The 22,741-nt window shown below is 34.9% G+C and overlaps 1 protein-coding gene across 9 annotated transcripts in view; it reads left to right on the top strand.

Annotated features, from left to right (window-relative positions):
- Window positions 1-21,443, top strand: part of LOC120779502 — a 288,110-nt gene extending 266,667 nt beyond the window's left edge. For 6 of the 9 annotated variants that reach the window (XM_040111803.1, XM_040111804.1, XM_040111797.1 and 3 more), the window contains 2 exons: window positions 11,063-11,766; window positions 19,471-21,443. In XM_040111803.1, coding sequence (XP_039967737.1) covers window positions 11,063-11,527 — 465 coding nt within the window. In that variant the 3' untranslated portion in view covers window positions 11,528-11,766; window positions 19,471-21,443. Of the gene's footprint in view, window positions 1-11,062; window positions 11,767-11,819; window positions 12,809-19,470 lie in introns of those variants that run through there. The other 3 variants (XM_040111805.1, XM_040111801.1, XM_040111802.1) reach the window with 3 other exon arrangements.
- Window positions 21,444-22,741: the final 1,298 nt, after the last annotated feature.

The raw sequence follows: 22,741 nt of genomic DNA, 5'->3' as shown, positions 1-22,741 counted from the left end.
AACTTCTCCACATGACTCCATTCTCCTGTGGGCATTTATTATCGCTATCATGAAATATATTTAAATTTCACATTTGCTTTGATTTTCGTTGTTTTAAATTTTTATTAGCGATCTTGAATGGCGGCAACAAATTCCTCCGTTCACATATATTTTTCGTATAATTTCAATCTGACCGTTCCAGTCATTCCAATTGCAAAACATCAAAACCTAGCAAATCCAGCCAACTGTCAAAGTTCGGTAGGTGAGTGCTGCTCACATTTCCAGTGACAGGAGAGTTGGGGATCTCTTTATCTCTGATTAGCGCAAACTGGATTTTTTCCGTGGAAACGAGACTGCTGTCTGAAATGCAGGGTTGCCAGTTTCGATATTTTGTAGTAAACGAAAAATATACTTGATTTTATTTGAAATATTCCTAAACTACCATAATTCAAATAATTTATATATTATATATACATAATAATATTGCGAAAAGAAGGGAACAACAGCAACCATGTTGTTGCTTCGGAAGGGTGGTACGTTGGTGGTTAACTAAAGCAGGAGCTACAAGGTAAACGATTTATTGAGAATTCCGTAATAATATACATGTTACCTCTTAAAATTGCAAGAAATATATTCAGATATTTCTGTATGAAGATATCTATTGCTAAACATTTGAACAGTCTCCATTGGCAATATTGCAATTAATACGGATTTTAACCCTAACTTGGTCACTATTTACATATGTATGTAAATATTCGATTTTTAAAATAGCTATTATTTTCACATTTTCGGTCCTATAGAATTACGATTCGGACTCAGTGACTATTTTTTGATGTTTTTCCTGTGAATAGAAAAAAATAAAAAAATAAAGTTAATTTACCGTAACTTTTTTCAGTTTTCCCATTTTTTCTTCATAATCGGGCACTATTTACATATGTAAATATTTTTTGTTTTTGCGTTTTTAAAACAATACAATTTATTTATTTATTAAATTATGTGCTTATAAATAAGAAAAATAAGGAATACATAAGAAATTGCAAATTTAGTTTTTTATACATAGATTGCATTTTGTTTGCACTTTGCTGTGTTCGATGCAAACCGGTTTTTTGCACTGGCCACAAACTTTGCGTGTTGAACGCTTCCTTTTGCCTTCTTCTTGATAGCACATATAGCAAGCACCTTTTATTTTCGAATGCCCACGATCATCTTCGTCTGGGACAAAATCATAATTCCTTTCGCTATGCAATGCATGAATAGGTACACCAACAATGCACTCAATTGCACTCTTTGTTGAAAATATGAAATTACACGAGGAATCTGGGATCTTTCAAAATTGTTGGCATACAAAGTTGTTCTGCTAATTGCTGCAAAAGCAAACGACGTCCACCTGTTTTGATGAATAGTACAAATATAAAACGTTCCTATTTACTACAAATGTTATGAAAAATAATTTTCATTTCAGGATACAAATTGAGGAAAATTTTCTGTATATATTATATAGGTCACTGTGCTGAAATGTCCAGAATATTATATAATAATAGCAATAACGTGCTGTTTGCGTTTGTGGAATACTGCCATAGCATATGATCCATTACGTCCAACACCTCCTTTCGTCTCGTTGTAAAATAAAATAACATTGGGTTTTTGCTTTATACACGAGATGGTGTCGTCACATGGCATTGTTGAAAGTAAAACAACGGCTTTGTTCTTTTTGGGAACATAGGAGCAAATTGTCTTGTTTTCTCCATATCCAAATATGCTCGAATGTTCCAACCTTTGCGGGGAGGGCTTGAACTCCGAGGGCAAGCATGCTTTATTTTTTTTTTCATGGATCCAACCAAAGACAATTTCCAGCTTGCAAGTGCATCTGCAAGTGGAAGACTTGTAAAGAAGTTGTCGCATGTGACATTTCTTCCAGTATTTTTGTACTGTTCAACCAAATCTTTAACCACTCTTTCTCCTTGGTTTTTTTCTCTGTCACTGCCCGATTTGCCAGTATAAATTTGACCAGTCAGAGGGTAGTATGATTTCGCATCACATACCCACCATAGCTTTATGCCGTATTTGGCTGGCTTGGATGGAATATACTGCATGTGAACTTGGTTCGGCCTCTAAAGGAAAAGAGCTGTTCATCTACAGTTATATTATTTTTCGCGTGGTCTGTAGTTTTGGCGCAAATTGGCGTTAAGCATTTCGGAAATTTCGGAAATTGGTGCAGCTTTGTCTGTTAAAGATCGCTGCTCTCTAGTATTTTGATCAAAACGAATAAATCTTAAAATTAGTTTGAAACGTTTCGCTGACATAGCTGCCCGATACAAAGGAAATGCATTTTTTTGCCAAAGTGCTTCAAGTTTCTCATTGCTGGCATTATGACTACCTACCAATAGCTATTAGTATACCATAGAATGTGTTAAGCTCCTCTTCTGATACATCTTCCCAAATATATTTTCTAAAGATGATGTCAAACATATTTCTGAATGCGGATAGAAAGGCCATAATAATTATAATGTTAACTTACCTTGCACTGCTAGCGCTTTCACTCGCTTCTAGTTTTTCGTACTCAGCCTTGCCGCTTTTGTTCGTATTTCGGCAAACAATGGTCTCTATTGTCGGATGCATTATAGTGTGAAATGTATCAAATATACTCATATTTTTAGTGTTTGGATTGGGACCTATAAAACGACTTTCACGGAATATGTTTTGTTGCCGAAAGCGCTGAAATCCAGGCGGGCTTCTTTTCCATTTTGTCCCGTCTTTACCAAGAAAATAGCTTTCTTCATCAATGGTTGGCATATCTACTGCTTCCATTTCATCATCAGACTCCAAATCATTTTCCGAGTCACCTCCGTGACCCAGTTCCACTGGATGTGCCACCATTTCTGTATCAGAAGCATTGTCATTTAATTCGTTAACTTCTAATTGCATATCATCTTCATCAGGTACAGCAGTCAGAGCATTGTCCGTTATCATTACCTCATCCTCGGACTCCATTTCATTAACCAGATTTTCAAAATACTTTGTTTGCATATCATATGGAAGCCTGGGATATTTTAAACATACGTAGATACTAGCATTTAGTTATATCATGAAATACTTACCGGGACACTGATGAAGCACTCAACACTTTAAATTTACTATTATTGTTAGTTGCCATTTTCACTAAACACCTGTTGCTCAATGCATACACAATTTCAAAATGACACGCTTCAAAAGTTTAACAACCGAATTCAGTAGTACATATGTATTTGCAAAAAAAACTATTACCGTTATTCCAAACATAGAATGCAAAAAACACACAAAATTTACTCTAAAAGAGACACTTTTGTTTTGAATAAAATAGCATGTGTCCAGCAAGACAAATATTATTCTTAAAAGTTACTCTCTTTCTCTCTCTATATCAACTTCTCTCTAAAATAACATATAAAAATGTACGTATTTACAAATGTAAATAGTGCCCGAAATCGTAGTAAAAAGTTGGTGCCCAAGTTAGGGTTAAAATAAATATTTATTGCTTGTCGAGATGTTCAATTAGCTTAGAAAGAAATATCTTATTCACATGTTTATGCTTCATTTCTACGCGTTATATTCGTTCTAGTGCAACCGAACATTTTATACTCTTGAAACTTGGAAGAATCAACTCCAGAGAAATACTTTAAGGTGTAAAACCAATCATATAGAGTAAAGTCAGCCGGATGTTCAAAAGTACTGATATTACTTAGTTATATAGGGGCTAGAAAAGTTTTCGCTCAAATTTATCTATTTTAGACGAAAAAAATACACACTTATGAGTAAAATACATATATTCCATTGGGATAACTCAAATACTGACCGATATATGCGGTACAAAGTCACCCGGAAGTTCGAAAATCTTTAAATTAATTATATGTGGTCTAAGGGAAGTATTGGTCCGATTCAACTCATTTTTGACATACAGACATACCATTATGAGAGAAGGATTTCAATTATACTATATACATACATATATCACACATTGACCGACATTTTTGAACAAAAGTCGGCACAATTCCGATTACTTTGGCGCCGCGATTTGAAGGTACCGTTGGAAAGAGAAAGTCCTCCTGATTAAAAAATATATAAAGTTCAAAAATTCGCAAAATTCGAACATTTCACGAAGCTATTTCACCACGTTAAACCCACTTTATTCACATTTTTCTCTTCAAATTAATTAAATCACACTATAATCTTTTAAATAAATCCACATTTTACACTTTTAGCAGGTTCTTTATTTAAAAAATCTTTATTTTAAAAATTACATTTTACACTCATTTGAACCTCATTTTTTTACCAAAAATTACGAAGAAATGGAGCGCTGCCATGTGATGACAAGGCAATTCGCTGAAATTCCTCTTTTTCGCAAAAATTCCGCTATTCATGCATATGGATATTTTCTTTTTTAAATTTATTAAGCAAATAAGTAATATTATATACATGTATTAGTAATATTATATAATAATGTTACATAATAAAGTGTAAGGTTACAGTACAGTACGAAAACTCAAATTTTGTTTCAATATGAGTGCATGATAACCGTAGAATATGGCCACTTTACATCCAAAACTCATATTTTAAATATAATAATATATATATCATTACCTAATATACAAACCAATGTATCATAAAAAATAAATGGAAATCGCTGACAGAAATAATAATCAAAATTTATCAATTTTATAACGAAAACTTAAATTTTGTTTGAATATGAGTGCATAATAACCAAAGAATATAACCACTTTCACCACTTTATAACAAAAAGTCAATATATTTTTTTATTTTTAACGCAGAAAGGAGTTGTTTTATTAGAGCGCAGCCGAAGGCCGCCAACGCAGAAAGGAGTAATTCGCGAAAGTACTTCAGTCACATAAATCACGTATTACACATATACATATGTAGAAAGTATTTTTTTATAGTTAATATAGAAAAAAGAACCCCCGATAAAACAAACAAAGTAAAATTGTTAAAAATCCTACATATTTACTGTTTAAGATGTGGCAAGGCTCGTTTTCCTCATAATTGACACAATCTAATCTCCACAATCTAACCTTTTCAGCGATGAGTTCCATTTATACGGAAATTCGGTTTTTTTTACCCCTCCGCCAAAGTAATCGGAATCGTGCCCAAAAATCAAATATACGTAGGTACTAGGATCTAAATATTCGGTACCTAGGGGCTTGAACAATTTTCATTGAATTTAAACAGTTTTTGGTCATAAGGTGGCACACACTAAAGCCATTATTCGTGCAAAGTTTATTTCCGTTATATTAATTGCTTCTTGATTTATGTACCAATTTTCACACCGGCTCCCATAAAGCTCTTTCAGCATCTCGGTGGTAAAACTTGATGTCTCTGGCGTATTTAGTTATTGATTACTGTCTTTAGAGGTTTTATAAGATTTGTGCTAAACAAATTTGGTTGTTGTAGCTTAAGTGTTTTAGGAGATATGTACACTAAACTTGTTCGAGGGCGGTGCCACCCCAAATTTTTTAAAAAATTTTACTCACTGGTGCCCCTTACTACTACGATCTTCTGTACCAAATTACAGCTTTATAGCTAAATTTAGTGCTTAGTTATGATACTTTGTATGTTTTAGTATGTTTCAAGTTACAGCTTGCATGGACGGACAGACCGTCTAGTTATCCTGATCATTTATGTATACATAACCCTATATCTATCTCGCTTAGTTTTAGGTGATACGTACAACCATTATGTGAACAAAATTATAATACTCTGTAGCAACTGGTTGCAAGAGTATAAAGAGCATCGCGAGACAGCCTTAAGAGTAGAATATTAGCAATTTAGATTTATAGGTTTTACTCGTGTAGAATATAACCGAGTAGAATTAAAACATAAACATGGTATATGATATCTTAACTAAAGTATGTAAGAGAGATAATGATAGTGTAACTCTTATCGCAAATTCGTATAGAACCTTTGCTTCGCTTTGCGCTACACATTTGTTTTAACAGGAAAGTTCTATGCACGATTTTGTATGACTACGTTCACATAAAAAGTTTTTGACGCTGAGCCAAGCAAAACGTTGGGGAACCGTCATCTTTCTATGTTTTTCCAAGGAACTGTTGCAATTTTTATTCGAGAAAAGCACTGAAAGCATAGCGTTTATTGTGGCATACCCTTTGTTTTCTGCGCTTCGTTGTTCAGAAGGTGCTGTTTAGCAATGGGCCTTAAACATAACAATGTAATACTATTTTCTGACCAAAAATTAATCTATGCACTCATCGAGACTGTCCTCACTGCCGTTGGAGATTTATAAAACAGCTGTTTTTGACATCAAAAAATACACTTCGTTTATTTATTTAATAAAATGTCGTACTTTGTTACAAAAGTCGCCTAATTTTAAATGTTTTCAATTTAGTAGAAAAAATGGAAGTATTTTTTGAGTTTGGGAATTGATTTCCTGGAAAATTCATATGAATTGGTTTTAATTGTTTTGTTTGTTTACACTTCTTCTCTTTGTAGTTTCTAAATCAGCTGTGATAAATTTCCCTTTTGGCAAACAGATGTCACTGAATCAGAGTTGCGCAGGGAGATTTCGTGAGGATTAGATTCAAATCTTCTCGAGATTAACAAGTCATTTTTGTATGGCGAAATTATTCCCAAAACTGTAGATTAGTCAGGTACCACTGGTAAACAAAAATCCACTTGTTTTTTGTGACATGAACACAATAAAGTGTTTATTATGTAAAAATTGCCACAAATGCAGAAAATTCTACAGATTTCTTCTACCACCTTCTTCTTTGCTATGAGAATTCTTGTTGAAAAAAAATTGCTATAGATATATTCTTTCTTCTTAATTGGAGTAGACACCGCTTACGCGATTATAGCCGAGTTAACAACAGCGCGCCAGTCGTTTTTCTTTTCGCTACGTGGCACCAATTAGATATTCCAAGCGAAGCCAGGTCCTTCTCCACTTGGTCATTCCAACGGAGTGGAGTTCTTCCTCTTCTTCTGCTTCCCCCGGCGGGTACTACGTCGAATACTTTCAGAGCTGGAGTGTTTTCATCCATCCGGACAACATGACCTAGCCAGCGTAGCCGCTGTCTTTTAATTCGCTGAACTATGTCAATGTCGTCGTATATCTCGTACAGCTCATCGTTCCATCGAATGCGATATTCGCCGTGGCCAATACGCGAAGGACCATAAATCTTTCGCAGAATTTTTCTCTCGAAAACTCGTAACGTCGACTCATCGGTTGTTGTCATCGCCCAAGCCTCTGCACCATATAGCAGGACGGGAATTATGAGCGACTTATAGAGTTTAGCTTTTGTTCGTCGAGAGAGGACTTTACTTTTCAATTGCCTACTCAGTCCGAAGTAGCACCTGTTGGCAAGAGCAATCCTGCGTTGGATTTCCAGGCTGACATTGTTGGTGGTGTTAATGCTGGTTCCTAAATAGACGAAATTATCTACAACTTCAAAGTTATGACTGTCAACAGTGGCGTGAGAGCCAAGTCGCGAGTGCGACGACTGTTTGTTTGATGACAGGAGATATTTCGTTTTGCCCTCGTTCACTGCCAGACCCATTTTCTGGAGAAAGCAGAACTAACGGCGCGGGTGTTGAGGCCGATGATATCAATATCGATATATTATTTTGTTGATGAAACAGTACCTCAAAATGATACTGACGATATTTTTCTGCAGTATGTAGTTCAGTCACAAGATCTTTGTAATTGTCAGCTTTCACATTTCCCAGAAAATGTTTAACAACGCTTTTAAAGTCACTCCAGGCTCGTATTTCAGTTTCATTGAGCATTTCCTCAAATATCCATTTTTCATTTGTTCTCTTATTTGCGGACCCTCAACTATGCCATCCTTAATTTATTTTTTTGCTTCAAAATTTGGCGAAACGATCACGAATAACCAATGAAGTACAATAAATTCAGACATATGAACGTCCAGCCACAATCCGCATCAAAGCGAGGTTCTTCAACATATCGCTGATTTGCGCCCACGCCCCGACGGAAGAGAAGGACGAGGTGACCAAAGATGCCTTCTATGAGCGCTTGGAGCGCGCTTATGAAAGCTGCTCCCGCCACGATGTCAAAATCGTGCTTGGTGACTTTAACGCCAAGGTGGGCAAAGAAGGTATCTTTAGCACAACGGTCGGTGAATTCAGCCTCCACGACGAAACTTCCCCAAATGGGATGAGGCTGATTGACTTCCCCGGGGCCCGAAATATGGATATCTGTAGTACTAGATTCCAGCCTAAAAAGATTCATCAAGCTACCTGGCTGTCTCTGGATCGAAAAACTACCAACCAGATCGATCATGTTGTGATAGACGGAAGACACGTCTCCAGTGTTATAGATGTGCGTGCGCTCCGAGGTCCTAACATCGACTCGGACCACTATCTTGTTGCAGCCAAGATTCGCACCCGCTTCTGTGCAGCAAAAAACGCACGCCAACAAACACAAGCAAGGTTCGACGTCGAGAAGCTGCAATCACAACAGACAGCCGAACGATTTTCTACTCGGCTTGCACTCCTGCTCTCTGAGAGCACTCGTCAACAACTCGGTATAAGGGAACTGTGGGACGGCATTTCAAATTTCTTACGTACAGCTGCAACCGAAGCCATTGGTTTTCGGAAAGTTAAAAAGAACAGCTGGTACGCCGAGGAGTGCCGTGTCGCAGCGGAGAGAAAACAGGCTGCCTACCTCGCAACGTTACGATCGACCACAACACGCGAGGGATGGGATAGATACCGAGAGTTAAAGAAGGAAGCGAGACGGATTCGTACACAGAAAAAGAAAGAGGCTGAAATGCGTGAGTACGAAGAGCTTGGTGAGCTGGCCGACAGGGGTAATGCTCGAAAATTCTACGAAAAAATGCGGCGGCTTACAGAAGGTTTCAAGACCGGAGCATACTCTTGTAAAACCCCCAAAGATGATCTTGTGACCGACGCCCAGAGCATACTTAAATTATGGAGGGAACACTTCTCCAGCCTGCTAAATGGCAGTGAACGCACAACGCCAGGAGAAGGCGAACCCGATTCCCCAATCGATGACGATGGAGCAGACGTTCCATTGCCCGACCATGAAGAAGTTCGAATAGCAATTGCCCGCCTAAAGTACAACAAAGCGGCAGGGGCCGACGGATTGCCGGCCGAGCTATTCAAACGCGGCGGCGAAGAACTGATAAGGAGCATGCATCAGCTTCTTTGTAAAATATGGTCGGTCGAAAGCATGCCCAACGATTGGAATTTAAGTGTGCTATGCCCAATCCATAAGAAAGGAGACCCCACAATCTGCGCTAACTACCGTAGGATTAGCCTCCTCAACATCGCATATAAGGTTCTATTGAGCGTATTGTGTGAAAGATTAAAGCCCACCGTCAACAAACTGATTGGGCTTTATCAGTGTGCCTTCAAACCTGGAAAATCAACAACCGACCAGATATTCACCATGCGCCAAATCTTGGAAAAGACCAGTGAAAGAAGATTCGACACACACCACCTCTTTTTAACTGACGTTGAGTAACACCAAAAGGTCCGCCAGGATCAAGAAGGTCCTCTCCGAGCCGTTCGATACCAAACGAGGTTTCAGACAAGGCGACTCCCTATCGTGCGACTTCTTCAACCTGCTTCTGGAGAAAATAGTTCGAGCTGCAGAACTAAATAGAGAAGGTACCATCTTCTATAAGAGTGTACAGCTGCTGGCGTATGCCGATGATATTGATATCATCGGCCTCAACACCCGCGCCGTTAGTTCTGCTTTCTCCAGGCTAGACAAGGAAGCACAGAAAATGGATCTGGCAGTGAACGGGGGCAAAACGAAATATCTCCTGTCATCAAACAAACAGTCGTCGCACTCGCGACTTGGCTCTCACGCCACTGTTGACAGTCATAACTTTGAAGTTGTAGATAATTTCGTCTATTTAGAAACCAGCATTAACACCACCATAAATGTCAGCCTGGAAATCCAACGCAGGATTGCTCTTGCCAACAGGTGCTACTTCGGACTGAGTAGGCAATTTAAAAGTAAAGTCCACCCTCGACGAACAAAAGCTAAGCTCTATAAGTCGCTCATAATTCCCGTCCTGCTATATGGTGCAGATGCTTGGGCGATGACAACAACCGATGAGTCGACGTTACGAGTTTTCGAGAGAAAAATTCTGCGAAAGATGTATGGTCCTTTGCGCATTAGCCACGGCGAATATCGCATTCGATGGAACGATGAGCTCTACGAGATATACGACGACATCGACATAGTTCAGCGAATTAAAAGACAGCGGCTACGCTGGCTAGGTCATGTTGTCCGGATGGATGAAAACACTCCAGCTCTGAAAGTATTCGGCGCAGTGCCCGCCGGGGGAAGCAGAGGAAGAGGAAGACCTCCACTCCGTTGGAAGGACCAAGTGGAGAAGGACCTGACTTCGCTTGGAATATCCAATAGGCGCCACGTAGCGAAAAGAAGTAACGACTGGCGCGCTGTTGTTAACTCGGCTATAATCGCGTAAGCGGTGTCCACGCCAATTAAGAAGAAGAAGAAATACAGACATAGTAAAAATCGAAGAATTCACTTTCAGAGCCTCACAAAACGACGCGTATGAATATTTTGACGTGAAATTTAGCATAGATGTCAGTAACGGTACTACCAACTTACAGAAAAAAATTTACCGATTCGAAAACCACGCGAAAGATAAATTAAAAATTAATTTTTTAATTTGTTTACAGTGGTATTGTAAAATCTAAGGCCGCAGGTTACAGAATATCTGTGGGTGATAGAAAAATTCTGTTTTCAGATTTGGCTTCAGGGTATCAAACTGCATTAGAAACACCTAAGAATTTTCATGTCACAAATGATGTGTCTACCAGTGTAGTCGACTCAATAGCATAAATCGTGTGATTAGGTGTCGGTCGAAACATGGTATAAAGTAAAAAGAACTAAATATTAGCCTGTGATGCATGAATTAAATAAATTTAAAGACATGGGTACCGCCACATTCAGGCGTGGCTGCTTTTAGGGAGGCGGCTCCTTCCGGTTGTCTTTCTCATATTCAGATTTAGTTTAAGCTTATTTCATATACACTTAATACTATTTTTTTCATAGGATAACCCAATGGAAAGAAAGTCAGATATTTCCTTCTCTCGAAAGATTCGTACACAGTTACAATCGGAGATGTCCAACAAAAAAACTACGCTTTTTGAACGCCTCATAAAGGACTTTAATACGCATTATTATTCGCCAGGTAATGCTTCAGAATATTTGCAGGATCATACATTTTTCGAAGATGGCACCGAATCAGAAAATATATCAGAGACGGAGGATTTATTCTCTGATGAAGCTTCCAAAGCATTGCCATCGAGCGTCTCTGCTGTATACAATATTAATGCGGGAAAAAGACTTGATACTTTTGGGATTAGTGAACAATCTGCGACGAAAATTCAAGGGTGGGATAGACAGAACAACCCGGAAGTAAGTGGATTTTTAAACTTTGTCAACCAACAATTACTTCAACCATCACAGGTTACAAGTGATGCCGTGGGCTTGTATGACTACTTTTATATCTATTAATGAAACAAGAGTTATGCATTCAATGAGTAACTAGCGCACATCATAATACATTAGGAACATTAAAACTAATCTCTGTACGGTTAATGAAACCTATTGCACAGCTCACTTGAGTATAAAGGACAACATGGTTACATCAAAAACAATACCTACATAGATATACATATAAGTATATTCTACATTCAATCACCAGGAAAAACAGCAGCTAATCATCGTTTATATTCGAGGAAGTATACGGACCTGTGAGTAGAAATTGATTGCATAAGTTTAATTAGCCAATATTTATTAAATATAGTGTAACTCTTTTTATTGTATTGCTTTACCCTTTTTAATTATCATTTCCAAGAAGGAAATTAGTGATTCCAGCGATTGGGACTATTGCGGATAGATTAGATTTCCTTTGATCCAACCAAGCCACAATTTGTATTTTTTGTCTTGGAATATCTCCGCTCTTATCTAAAACACTTCTAACATAACAATACTTAAGAAAGAGTAAGCTTAATTCTTAAAATAAGTGTAAAATAAGGCTTTTTATGAAACAGTTAAAATCTAGTTTTAAAAACCAATCGCACATATTACATATTCTGTTATATTGTTATTCAGAAATGTAAAATGACACCCATAACTTGGTGCTGGATCATTTGAAATCAAAACATTAAAATAATATCGTCAGATAATCGTTTTGTCCAGGTAACGCTGGGAGGTTATTCGAATTTTAATTTTTTTACTTTTTTGAAACATTTTAAAGAAGGAAACACAAATTTTTGCGATTATTGACGAATTTGAAAAAATACTCCAGTGTACTCCAAAATTTCATTACAATCGGTGTGGTAGTTGTGAGATGTACCGGCTTGGAGAACGTGAGTTGTGATAAAAACGCTCAAACGTTTTGAGAACTGATGTAAAACGTTTTTAGGACAAATATTAACAAAACATTCTTGAGATAATATGCATTCATGTAAGACAAAAACATTAAAAAAAACTATTCCTTTGTTAGATTTATTGCTCTGGTTTACAAACAATAAATTGCACCTAAATATAACCAGGAATGTGACTTTATATTTATAGTATTTATTGCTTGAGTAGTCTGAACCCCTTTTTATTGAGTGGTATACCTCTTTTGTATTATACCCGAGAATGATAGAATACAAGATTAAAACAAGAATTTACAGTTACTTTTCTCTATTTAGGCTGTGACAATTTATTTATTTATTAGTATCTTTATGGCCTAGGCATAGGTTACAATTCAAATCAATTTATGAAAGATGTTTTTTGTTTTAATTATATCTAAGGTGTTACAATATTCTTAAAGACGTGTTTTAATAACAGCAATACCAACAAAAAAATGTATTTTATTCGATAATTCATTGAAACATTTAAAACCTTTAGAAACTAGATTTTGCTTATCTATTTTAGTTCTAAATATTGCTAACTTATAATTATTTTTTTCTTTTACTAACGTAGTGCGTTTAGTTTACGTACACAAGATTATTTATGAAATATTCTGGTACATTGTCTCATAATATGCTAAATATAATAAATATTTTCATGGTATGGTAACATATTATATTTTATACTTAACATGTTTAATTTTAAAAGCATTACACTAAATGGAGCACCTATGAATCTCATGCATCTATTTCATAGTTTCTGAAGTGTATCTATTTTTGCGTTTGATACTATAATCAAAATCGATTAACAATATGTACACCCAACTCTTTTTTTACACGGTTTCTTTGTACACGGAATTGAAGTTACACGGTTGACAAAAAAAATTTTGTAAAAAATTTTAACTTTTCTAGTACGGTTTCAAAATCACTGTCTTGTAAGTATGTTTGTTTTTACCACACTTAGCACCGTTGCTGAAATGAACATATGTATGTACATAGTAGTAGCTGGGAAATCCCCTTATTCGATAACACTTACCTACACATTTTGTTCGCATGATATTTACATTGCTGAAATGGATATATCCAGTGACGATACCGACTTTAGTCCAGTTCGTCACAAACAATTGCGCTTGTTATCTAGTAACGACGAATAATTATGTAGCTATGTAAATATTTTTTCTCTATTTCTATTCTAATTTTTCTGTTCTTAATTCTGGATTAACAGATTTCTTTAGTTTTTTGCTTAATCTACCAAATTTTCACCTGTATGAATTATGTATTTTAAGTTTTAATGCTCAATAAAAGCATTTAGTTTATTATAGTTTTAAACATTTTCTACACGGTTTTTCGAAGTAAATATAGTTCTTTATTTCATCTTACACGGTTTTCAGATGACATGGAACGTATCCCCAATTTTACTATAGGAAACGCCTCTTTTTTTACACGGTTTTTTACACGGTTTTCTGAGGAACGTATCTACCATGTAAAAAAGGAGTTGGGTGTATATAAACCGCACAATTAGTATTTTTGTAGACTTAAACCTTCTAGATACATATTTACAATTTCTTTTCATAAATCCACTTTGTTTTGCTATCTTTTGTACAGTAAACTATATATGTTTATCGAATTTAAGTTTGTTATCAAGTACATATAATGCCGAGCCTATGAAGGCTCTATTTTTTTGTCAAATTTTAGTTCAAAAGTATCACACTCTAATCTTAAAGGAACTAACACTTCTTTTGACTTGAAAGAATCTATCGCTAAATTTTGCTTTCTATTTGCCAAATAACTTTTAACCATTTAAGTTCGTTTTCACGTATTCTCATCTTTTTAAGCTTTTGAGCAAAGATATCACGATCGACTATTTCAAATGCTACTTTTATATCGAAAAAAATTGCTATAATGTTTTGTTTCCTATTTAGCCCTTTTTTCCAATCAAATATCACTGTATGGAGAGCCGTTTCACATGAGTGCTTTTTTCTGAACCCCCATTCTTGTGTTCTCTTCTAAGCATTAGAGAAGCATATTCTTGATAGCGGTTTCCTTTATTTTTTCATCGCATGTCCTAAACTCCTCAGGTTTGTGTGTATTTATTACTTCCTTCCCTGGTGTTATTGGCGATATATTCCAATTTTGGGGAAGATTGCCAGATTCCATCCTTTCATTTATTATCTTTGCATAGACTGTGCCGTGTATTCAATAGAATCCTTTAAAGCGCCATCGGTAAGAAGTTTTTTTATCTCCAAATTTATTTTTAAACAACTGCACAATTTGAGCAATATCGTCAGATGATAATCTAGTCTATCTTTGATTATAATCTTGTCTATATTTTCACGTTTCGAGTATAATTTTTAGCTTGTTTAGCTGTTTTAGCTTACAATTATTTTTACACAATGTTATATAACTTCTTTGTACTGATATAATTGCGACGTTATGGCTTTGAGTTGAGAAGAAGAAGCGTAGTACAGCATCTAAATTGTAAACAAAAACTCAAGCACTCTTGTTAAGGGGGTAGTAAGGTATTTTTATACCCTGAACAGGGTATATTAAGTTTGTCACGAAGTTTGTAACACCCAGAAGGAAGCGTCGGAGACCCTATAAAGTATATATATAAATAATCAGTATGTTGAGCTGAGTCGATTTAGCCATGTCCGTCTGTCTATCTGTCCATCCGTCCGTCCGTCTGTATATATACGAACTAGTCCCTCAGTTTTAAAGATATCGTTTTGAAATTTTGCAAACGTCATTTTCTCCACAAGAAGCTGCTCATTTTTCAGAACTGTCGATATCGGATCACTATAACATATAGCTGCCATACAAACTGAACGATCGGGATAAAATACTTGTATGGAAAACTTTTGTATTTGACAATGTATCTTCACCAAATTTGGTACAGATTATTTTCTAAGTCAACAATGTAATCTTCGAAGAAATTGTTCAGATCGGTAAACTATAGCATATAGCTACCATACAAACTGAACGATCGGAATCAAGTTCTTGTATGGAAAACTTTCACATTTGGCAATGTATCTTCAACAAATTTGATATAGATTATTTTCTAAAGCAACAATGTAATCTCCGAAGAAATTGTGCAGATCGGTTAACTATAGCATTTAGCTATCATACAAACTGAACAATCGGAATCAAGTTCTTGTATGGGAAACTTCCTCATTTGAGAATGTATCTTCACCAAATTTGGTACAGATTATTTTCTAAGGCAACAATGTAATCTTCGAAGAAATTGGTTAGATCGGTAAACTATAGCATATAGCTACCATACAAACTGAACGATCGGAATCAAGTTCTTGTATGGAAAACTTTCACATTTGACAATGTATCTTCACCAAATTTGGTATAGATTATTTTCTAAGGCAACAATGTAATCTCCGAAAAAATTGTTCAGATCGGATTTCTATAGCATATAGCTTCCATATAAACTGAACACATAGTTACTAAAAGAAATGCACCTGTGAAGGGTATATTAGCTTCGGTGCAGCCGAAGTTAACGTTTTTTCTTGTTTTATTTTTTTTGCATTTTTATTTTATATTAATGTACAATATCTTAAGATTATTCTGTGAAAATTTGAGAGCAATTAAAAAAAATTGACGGAGATATACACTTGTAAGTCTCCGCCCTCCGATTTGATTGTGAGCGGCTGTGAAACTTTAAACGTGTTTTTCTCACACTTCACTTTTTCGAAGCCGGTGAACTCTGTAGCTCAAAATCTACTAAACCGATCCTTTTGAAATTTTGCACAGTCTTTCCTTACATAAATTGTGAGGTAACGCTGTCGAGTTTTTTTTTAATTTTAACTTATTTTTAAACAACAAAATTTCTGAAATAATAATTTTTTTTCTGTGTGCAGAAAGATATTTTTTCCAATAATTACATTTATTTTACTTTTTCAAAAGAAAAAAGTTAAATATAAATTTTTTTTAATAAGCATTAAATTTTAGACATTGCAGTACATTTGAATTATTTTTTTATTAGACTAGATCGTCAAACTTTTTTTTAAACTGGCGGCCGAAGAAATTCGACACGAATGAATTCTGAATATCGCGGTGTTGGACAGACCAGTGTTACACGATCAAGAACTTGTTTTCGAGTTGATCACATGTATTACTTGTTAAAATAGATTAAATTTTAAAGACGTAGACTGCAACTTACCATTAATAGTTTCAAGAAAATATTAATAATGTTATAATTTATTGATATACATACTTATAGTTTGATATCGATTCATCAATATAACGAAATGTTCTTATTCCCGACATTGCATGTCATTTGATAGCAATACGGCGTTCAAGTTGGAAAAGTGAATGTGTGGTAGTAGAAAAGTGTGAGTGTATTGAAACTTGAAGCAATTTCTTGATCGCATAACGTCCGTTTAATGTGGCTGTGCCTCGTCCATTGTAAAATTTCAATTTCAAACATACATACATATATCTATCTCTATTATGTATCATATCAGTTGACTTCGACTGCGACTTCGTACTACTGCAAAGTATAGATTCGATATAACTGCACCATTTATACATCGTCGGCTTGAAACGTCAATCAACATTGCAAATAATTTGACGTTCCAGAATACTTTCACTACAAAGTTCAGTTTCGCAGTAAGCTGTTTTGTTTTTGCGACCGTATAAAGATAAACAATTATCAAATTTTAATCAAATAGTTTAGTATAAATAATAAGAAAGCTTCCCACAACTATGCCTTCGTTGCGTATGTATATGTCAAAAGGCATACACTTTAATTGTGATGCGCGGTTTTCTGTGTCACTGCGCATAGAGTACAAACGGGGTACGTTTCAAAAAATGAAAAATGTAACAAATATTCTGGATACATTACAAAACATTGTACGTTGTACGTATGCATTTGAATTGACGTTTTCGAAGTCAGTCTTACAAACAATTGTTAGATGCCCAAAACTACTATACCTGTGCAACATGTTACAAGGGTATAAAAATGATGAATTCAATATTATTTATAAGGCGGTGAAATATTATCATGTTATCACTATCGAGGAACAATCCGAAATTAACCATTTTTAATACAGAATGACGCATTGGTAATCGATATCTTATAGAACTTTGTTAACATATCGCACAGATATTTTCGGAAAAAATTAGCAATAGGTCAAAGTATATTTTGGTGTAGTATATAGTAGCATATTTGTACAAGTTGCAGTTCCAATAACTTAGTTGAAATTGCGGTATATACATTATGAAGAAGGCGTGATTGTAGTCCGTTTTCGCAAATTTTCACATAGTCATATGAGAATATAATGACTATATGGTGCAGCAGATATGTAAATTAAATTGCGAGATTTGTAAATAAAGCTTACCATAGATCAAATATTAGTAGGCGGAATTCGCCCACTTTTTAACAACTTTCAATCTGCGTATACTTCTACATACTTCGAAGTATTGGAAAAAATTACAGTTATGTATCTAGATTTGTGGCTTGTAGCCCTTTACAGTTTTCACCTAACTGCATTTTTAAGGCGTAGCAAACGTCCAATCCCGTTTATCTGCACTATCAACTACATTGCACAGAAAGACAGAGCCGGAATTTAATTCATCTCTTCATACTGATCATTTATACATATCTATATTAGGGTGTGTCATTCTGAGGCAATCTTTTTTTTCAACTGAGAAACAGGCTTAAAACTTTCGAAAATGTGAAAACAAAAGTTACTCAAAATATGAGCTCTTAATATTAATATTAAGAGGAGCCTCTTTCAAATTTTCTGTTTTCCATACAAATAACATGGAAAAAAAATCATTTTTTTTTGTGGTGGTTATTGTGCGGAGGTTATTATATGTGCACGCGATGGCTGCCAGTAGGGATGGTAAACTCGATTCGGATTCTACTCGAGAATCGAGTTTTCTCGTAAAATAATCGATTTTTCGGAATCGATCTTCGGTAGTCGAAGTCGATTAAGAATCGACCTTTGACGTTCGAAAAATCGATTATTTTACGAGTAGAATCGGAATTGAGTTTACCATCCCTACTGGCAGCCATCGCGTGCACATATAATAACCTCCGCACAATAACCACCACAAAAAAATGATTTTTTTTCCATGTTATTTATATGGAAAACAGATAATTTGAAATAGGCACCTCTTAATATTAATATTAAGATCTCATCTTTTGAGTGACTTTCTTTTTCACATTTTCGAAAGTTTTTGGCCTGTTTTTCAGTTGCAAAAAAAGGTTGACTCAGAATAACACACCCTAATCTATATATTTAGCTCCATAACTCTTTGGTAAACAAAACTATCTAATTAAGCGCAACATGTTGCGAGAGGATGAATATCACTCAATGTGCATGAAATCTTAATGAAATTAATGTTTTAACATAATTAGTAACATTTTCTAACATATACATACTGTAATTCGGTGCCGAAACTAAATGAAAAAGAAATACATGGGTACATATAATGATGTATGATTTTCTATTATTCTCCAGTCCATCATTATATATGTAAGGTGTCCTAATAAATTCTAGCGATTATTTTAGTTGAATGTCATAAAGTTGATGAAATCGGATATATAATACATGTATGGTTACCTACCCTCTGATTGACTTTTGCTTTTTCCTGCAAACGCCGGCTAAAGTTTCAGCATTAGTGACTTTTGGATTTTTACAATAAATTTTTCATCCCCAAAGAAAATAAACCTACCACGTTGAGAAAGTGATATTCTGATATATTTATATGAATGCTCAGGTTATTTGATGTATAACTTTAACTGCCTATGACTTTTAAAGGAAAATTGTGATGGAAAAAATCATTAGGACTTTTTCTTCAACGCAATGTCTTAACGTTGAACAATTTATTAGAAACCATTATTTAATGTTGCCTCTTCTCATTCGTTTGTTCGTGACATAACGCGTCGTAATTATAAAATCTATCATTCTTGGCAAAAACGCGGGCAGGCCTACTAATTATGTAAATTATAAAAATAAATTATTTTCAAAATTATCTATGTTGTAAATAAAACTTAAAGTTAATAGCACAGTTTTAAAGATTATAACATTATATTTATAGGTGTGATATATCAAATTAACACTTTAAAAAGTAAAGATAATGCCATAGCGCAAAGCCTACAAGGATCCCTGGACTTTACCATCACATATGCCTACACACGCATGTCATTTCAGAGCTCAGAGCTAATGTATACTTACATATGACAGAACAAAGGTAATAGAACTGAAAATGATCAAACAGTTTGCGGTAGCAACAACCAATATGGTAAGAATGGGCCCGTCCTATAACCGTTTCCAGAACGAACTAGAATCCAATATGATACCATACATATACACAAAACTTTCATACCTATATATATATCTCATTATCAATTAAACCAAAGATACCACTCTTTTATGATTTGGATAATTGCATATCAATACAATCTTTTTCTAGCCACAGTAGGCATATCAGAGTCAACATAATTATACATATAACCCTATAATGTTTGATAATTTTTTACTAGTAACTCAATTTTTACATTTGCTAATTTTCGTTACATGCACTATATATAATCATAATTACTACTATATAATATCCATATCATATTAACTTTAATAAGTAACAACAATACATACATGTGGCAATTATACATTTACATAAATAATTGTGGCGCAAATATAAAAATGCAACATTTGATAAATGTATTGTTTAATTAAAATGAAATTTGTTTTTTAGAATTATTGGCAATATAATAATTTAGATGTATTTTATCTACGTACATACATACTTACATATTATATATGTAGATGCAGTTTTGCATGAGAGTATTCGAAATAATCACTTCACAATTATGTGGTTAAATATTAATTATTGATTTCGTATTTTTTCATTGTTTCATCAACGGTTCGGTGATTATCGCATTGACAATACTAGCAATGACAATGTTTAGACGCAAGAATTAGAACACTATTAAACAAATAAATAACTAAAAGTATACATATAATATTAACATTTATAACCAATTCATTCAATTTGATTGTGAAATGCGACATGAGACAATAATTCAATGTAAATGAGAACAATAAGATAATTCAGCTGTCAATTCTAAATTTAAAAGATAAAGAATATAAGCAGATATGTATATATACAAGATATTATTATAGATACATATATTAACTCCTAACGAAAAATATCTGGAGAGAATTTCGATATCTTATAAATGTTTTAAAATATATAACCATTATTAATAATTATATGTATATATGTAATCATACAATGATGTACTCCATGCAATTATTTTAAGAATTAAGTTGGATTATATATGTACATAGCCTTAGGAAAACATTTGCCATACATTGCGTATGCCTGTAATTTTTCTATATATTATATAAGCAGCTGTTAAATGCAAAAGATGTAAAAAAGCACTGCTAATCAGAACCTTTTTAGGGTAACGGCTAACCACACTTTCACGAAAGTATCAGCGGACTTGACTATGAAAGTCCTTATCATGCACCCACGGGTATAAGAACACATAAGCAGAAACGAAAGAAGCAAGACAAAATCCTGCAATGTTATTGTCGTAAAAGCTGGTGCTATCAACTTGTATAAATTGGACAGTGGAAGAAAATTACTTTATTTCGGTGACCACACTTTTTCGGCGTGTTGATTGTGCGCCGTCAAAGGAAAAAAGGAAATAATGTCGGCTTCATTTCATATTTATACTATTTTCTCACTACAATGAAGCGTAAACAAATGCCAGCAATTGAGAAAAATTTAAGTCAGAACATCTATTTCCCTTTGCAATTGGAAATGGTTGCCTCTCTTCTCACATGATCTAGTTGTCTTTACTTAAAAATGCCTTTGCCACCACCTTTCGATACCAGGAATCATTAGCTACACCGTTTTTCTGCTCGCTTTTTTTGCGCGTTCCTTTCTTGTCAAAAAAAATTACATGTAAAAGCAGCAAAAATGCTAACGAGTTGAATTTGTCAAGAGAGTATATGAAACCTCATTAAAATGGTATAACCGCTATCTTCAATGGTACCAAATTTTGCTTTGCATATTTTTTTGCGCAGGTTTACCATTGCGAGTTCCTCAAATTACAAATTATTCTCAAATATAGTAATACAAGTATATATAGTTTTTTTTGTGTTTTGAAACTTAACCCTAAATAATAACCAATAATTGTTCATAGAAAACCAATCGGTACGAACCGGTATATAACCGGTTGTTGTGAAAATTGTCCAGAAGAACCTCTTGTATAGCGGTTGCAAACGTGCACATGATGCATCCATCAGCCAAGCCCTAGAATTTGGTCTGCTGTTTATGGACATTTTCTTGGTAGACTTTCGACACCCAAGATACCGCTCCATAAGTAACAGTGGTTAAACAACCGTGTACATCCAGGCCAAGCGATTTTACACCATCTGTGCTTTGGTAGATGTTCATGCGGGTGTATTTACCGCCTAAGCTTAGAATCTTCTACCTACATACACAGACTGACTCGAATGCTATAAAAAGAGCAATCACACCGTAATTTGCATTTAACTTGCCATGCTTGCTACTTTTTTATACTCTTGCAAGCAGTTGCTACAGAGCATTATAATTTTGTTCACCTAACGCTTATACGTATCACCTAAACCTAAGCGAGATAGATATAGGGCTATATATAAATGATCAGGATGGCGAGAAAAGTTGAAATCCGGTTAACTGTCTGTCTGTCCGTCCGTCCGTCCGTGCAAGCTGTAACTTGAGTAAAAATTGAGATATCTTGATGAAACTAAGTATAAGGGTTCCTTAGTACAAAAAAATTACGAGTTCGAGGATAGGTGTAATCGGACCACTGCCACACCTACAAATCGATCATTAACCGAAAACATAAAAAGTGCCATAACTAAGCACTCAATTAAGATATAAAACTCGAATTTCATTCAGGGGATCGCAGTAGCAAGGGGCACTTGTGGTCCAAAATTTTTGAAAAAATGGTTGTAGCCCCGCCCTCGAACAACCTTAATATACTATACATATATCCTAAACCACTTAAGCTACAAATACCAAATTGGCTGGGTATAAATCTTATAAGAATTTTACCGACTATATGAAATGGATGAAATCGGAGGATAACCCTGCTCACTCCTCATATAACGGTACTCAAAGCGCAATAAATCAATAACTAAAAACGCCAGAGACATTAAAGTTTACCAGAGATGGTAGTATAAGAGAGCTTTATTGAAGCCGATGTAAAAATTGGACGATGGGCTTGGCACCGTCCACTTTTTGGTGAAATCCCATATCTCAGGACCCGACCAAAAGATTTCTACAAAATTTAGTATATGGCATTATTTTTACA

Source organism: Bactrocera tryoni, unplaced genomic scaffold (genome assembly GCF_016617805.1).
Source record: "Bactrocera tryoni isolate S06 unplaced genomic scaffold, CSIRO_BtryS06_freeze2 scaffold_11, whole genome shotgun sequence".
NCBI classification, from domain to species: domain Eukaryota; kingdom Metazoa; phylum Arthropoda; class Insecta; order Diptera; family Tephritidae; genus Bactrocera; species Bactrocera tryoni.
The sequence above is the reverse complement of the archived record's forward strand: the minus strand, read 5'-3'. Positions and strand labels throughout refer to the sequence as shown.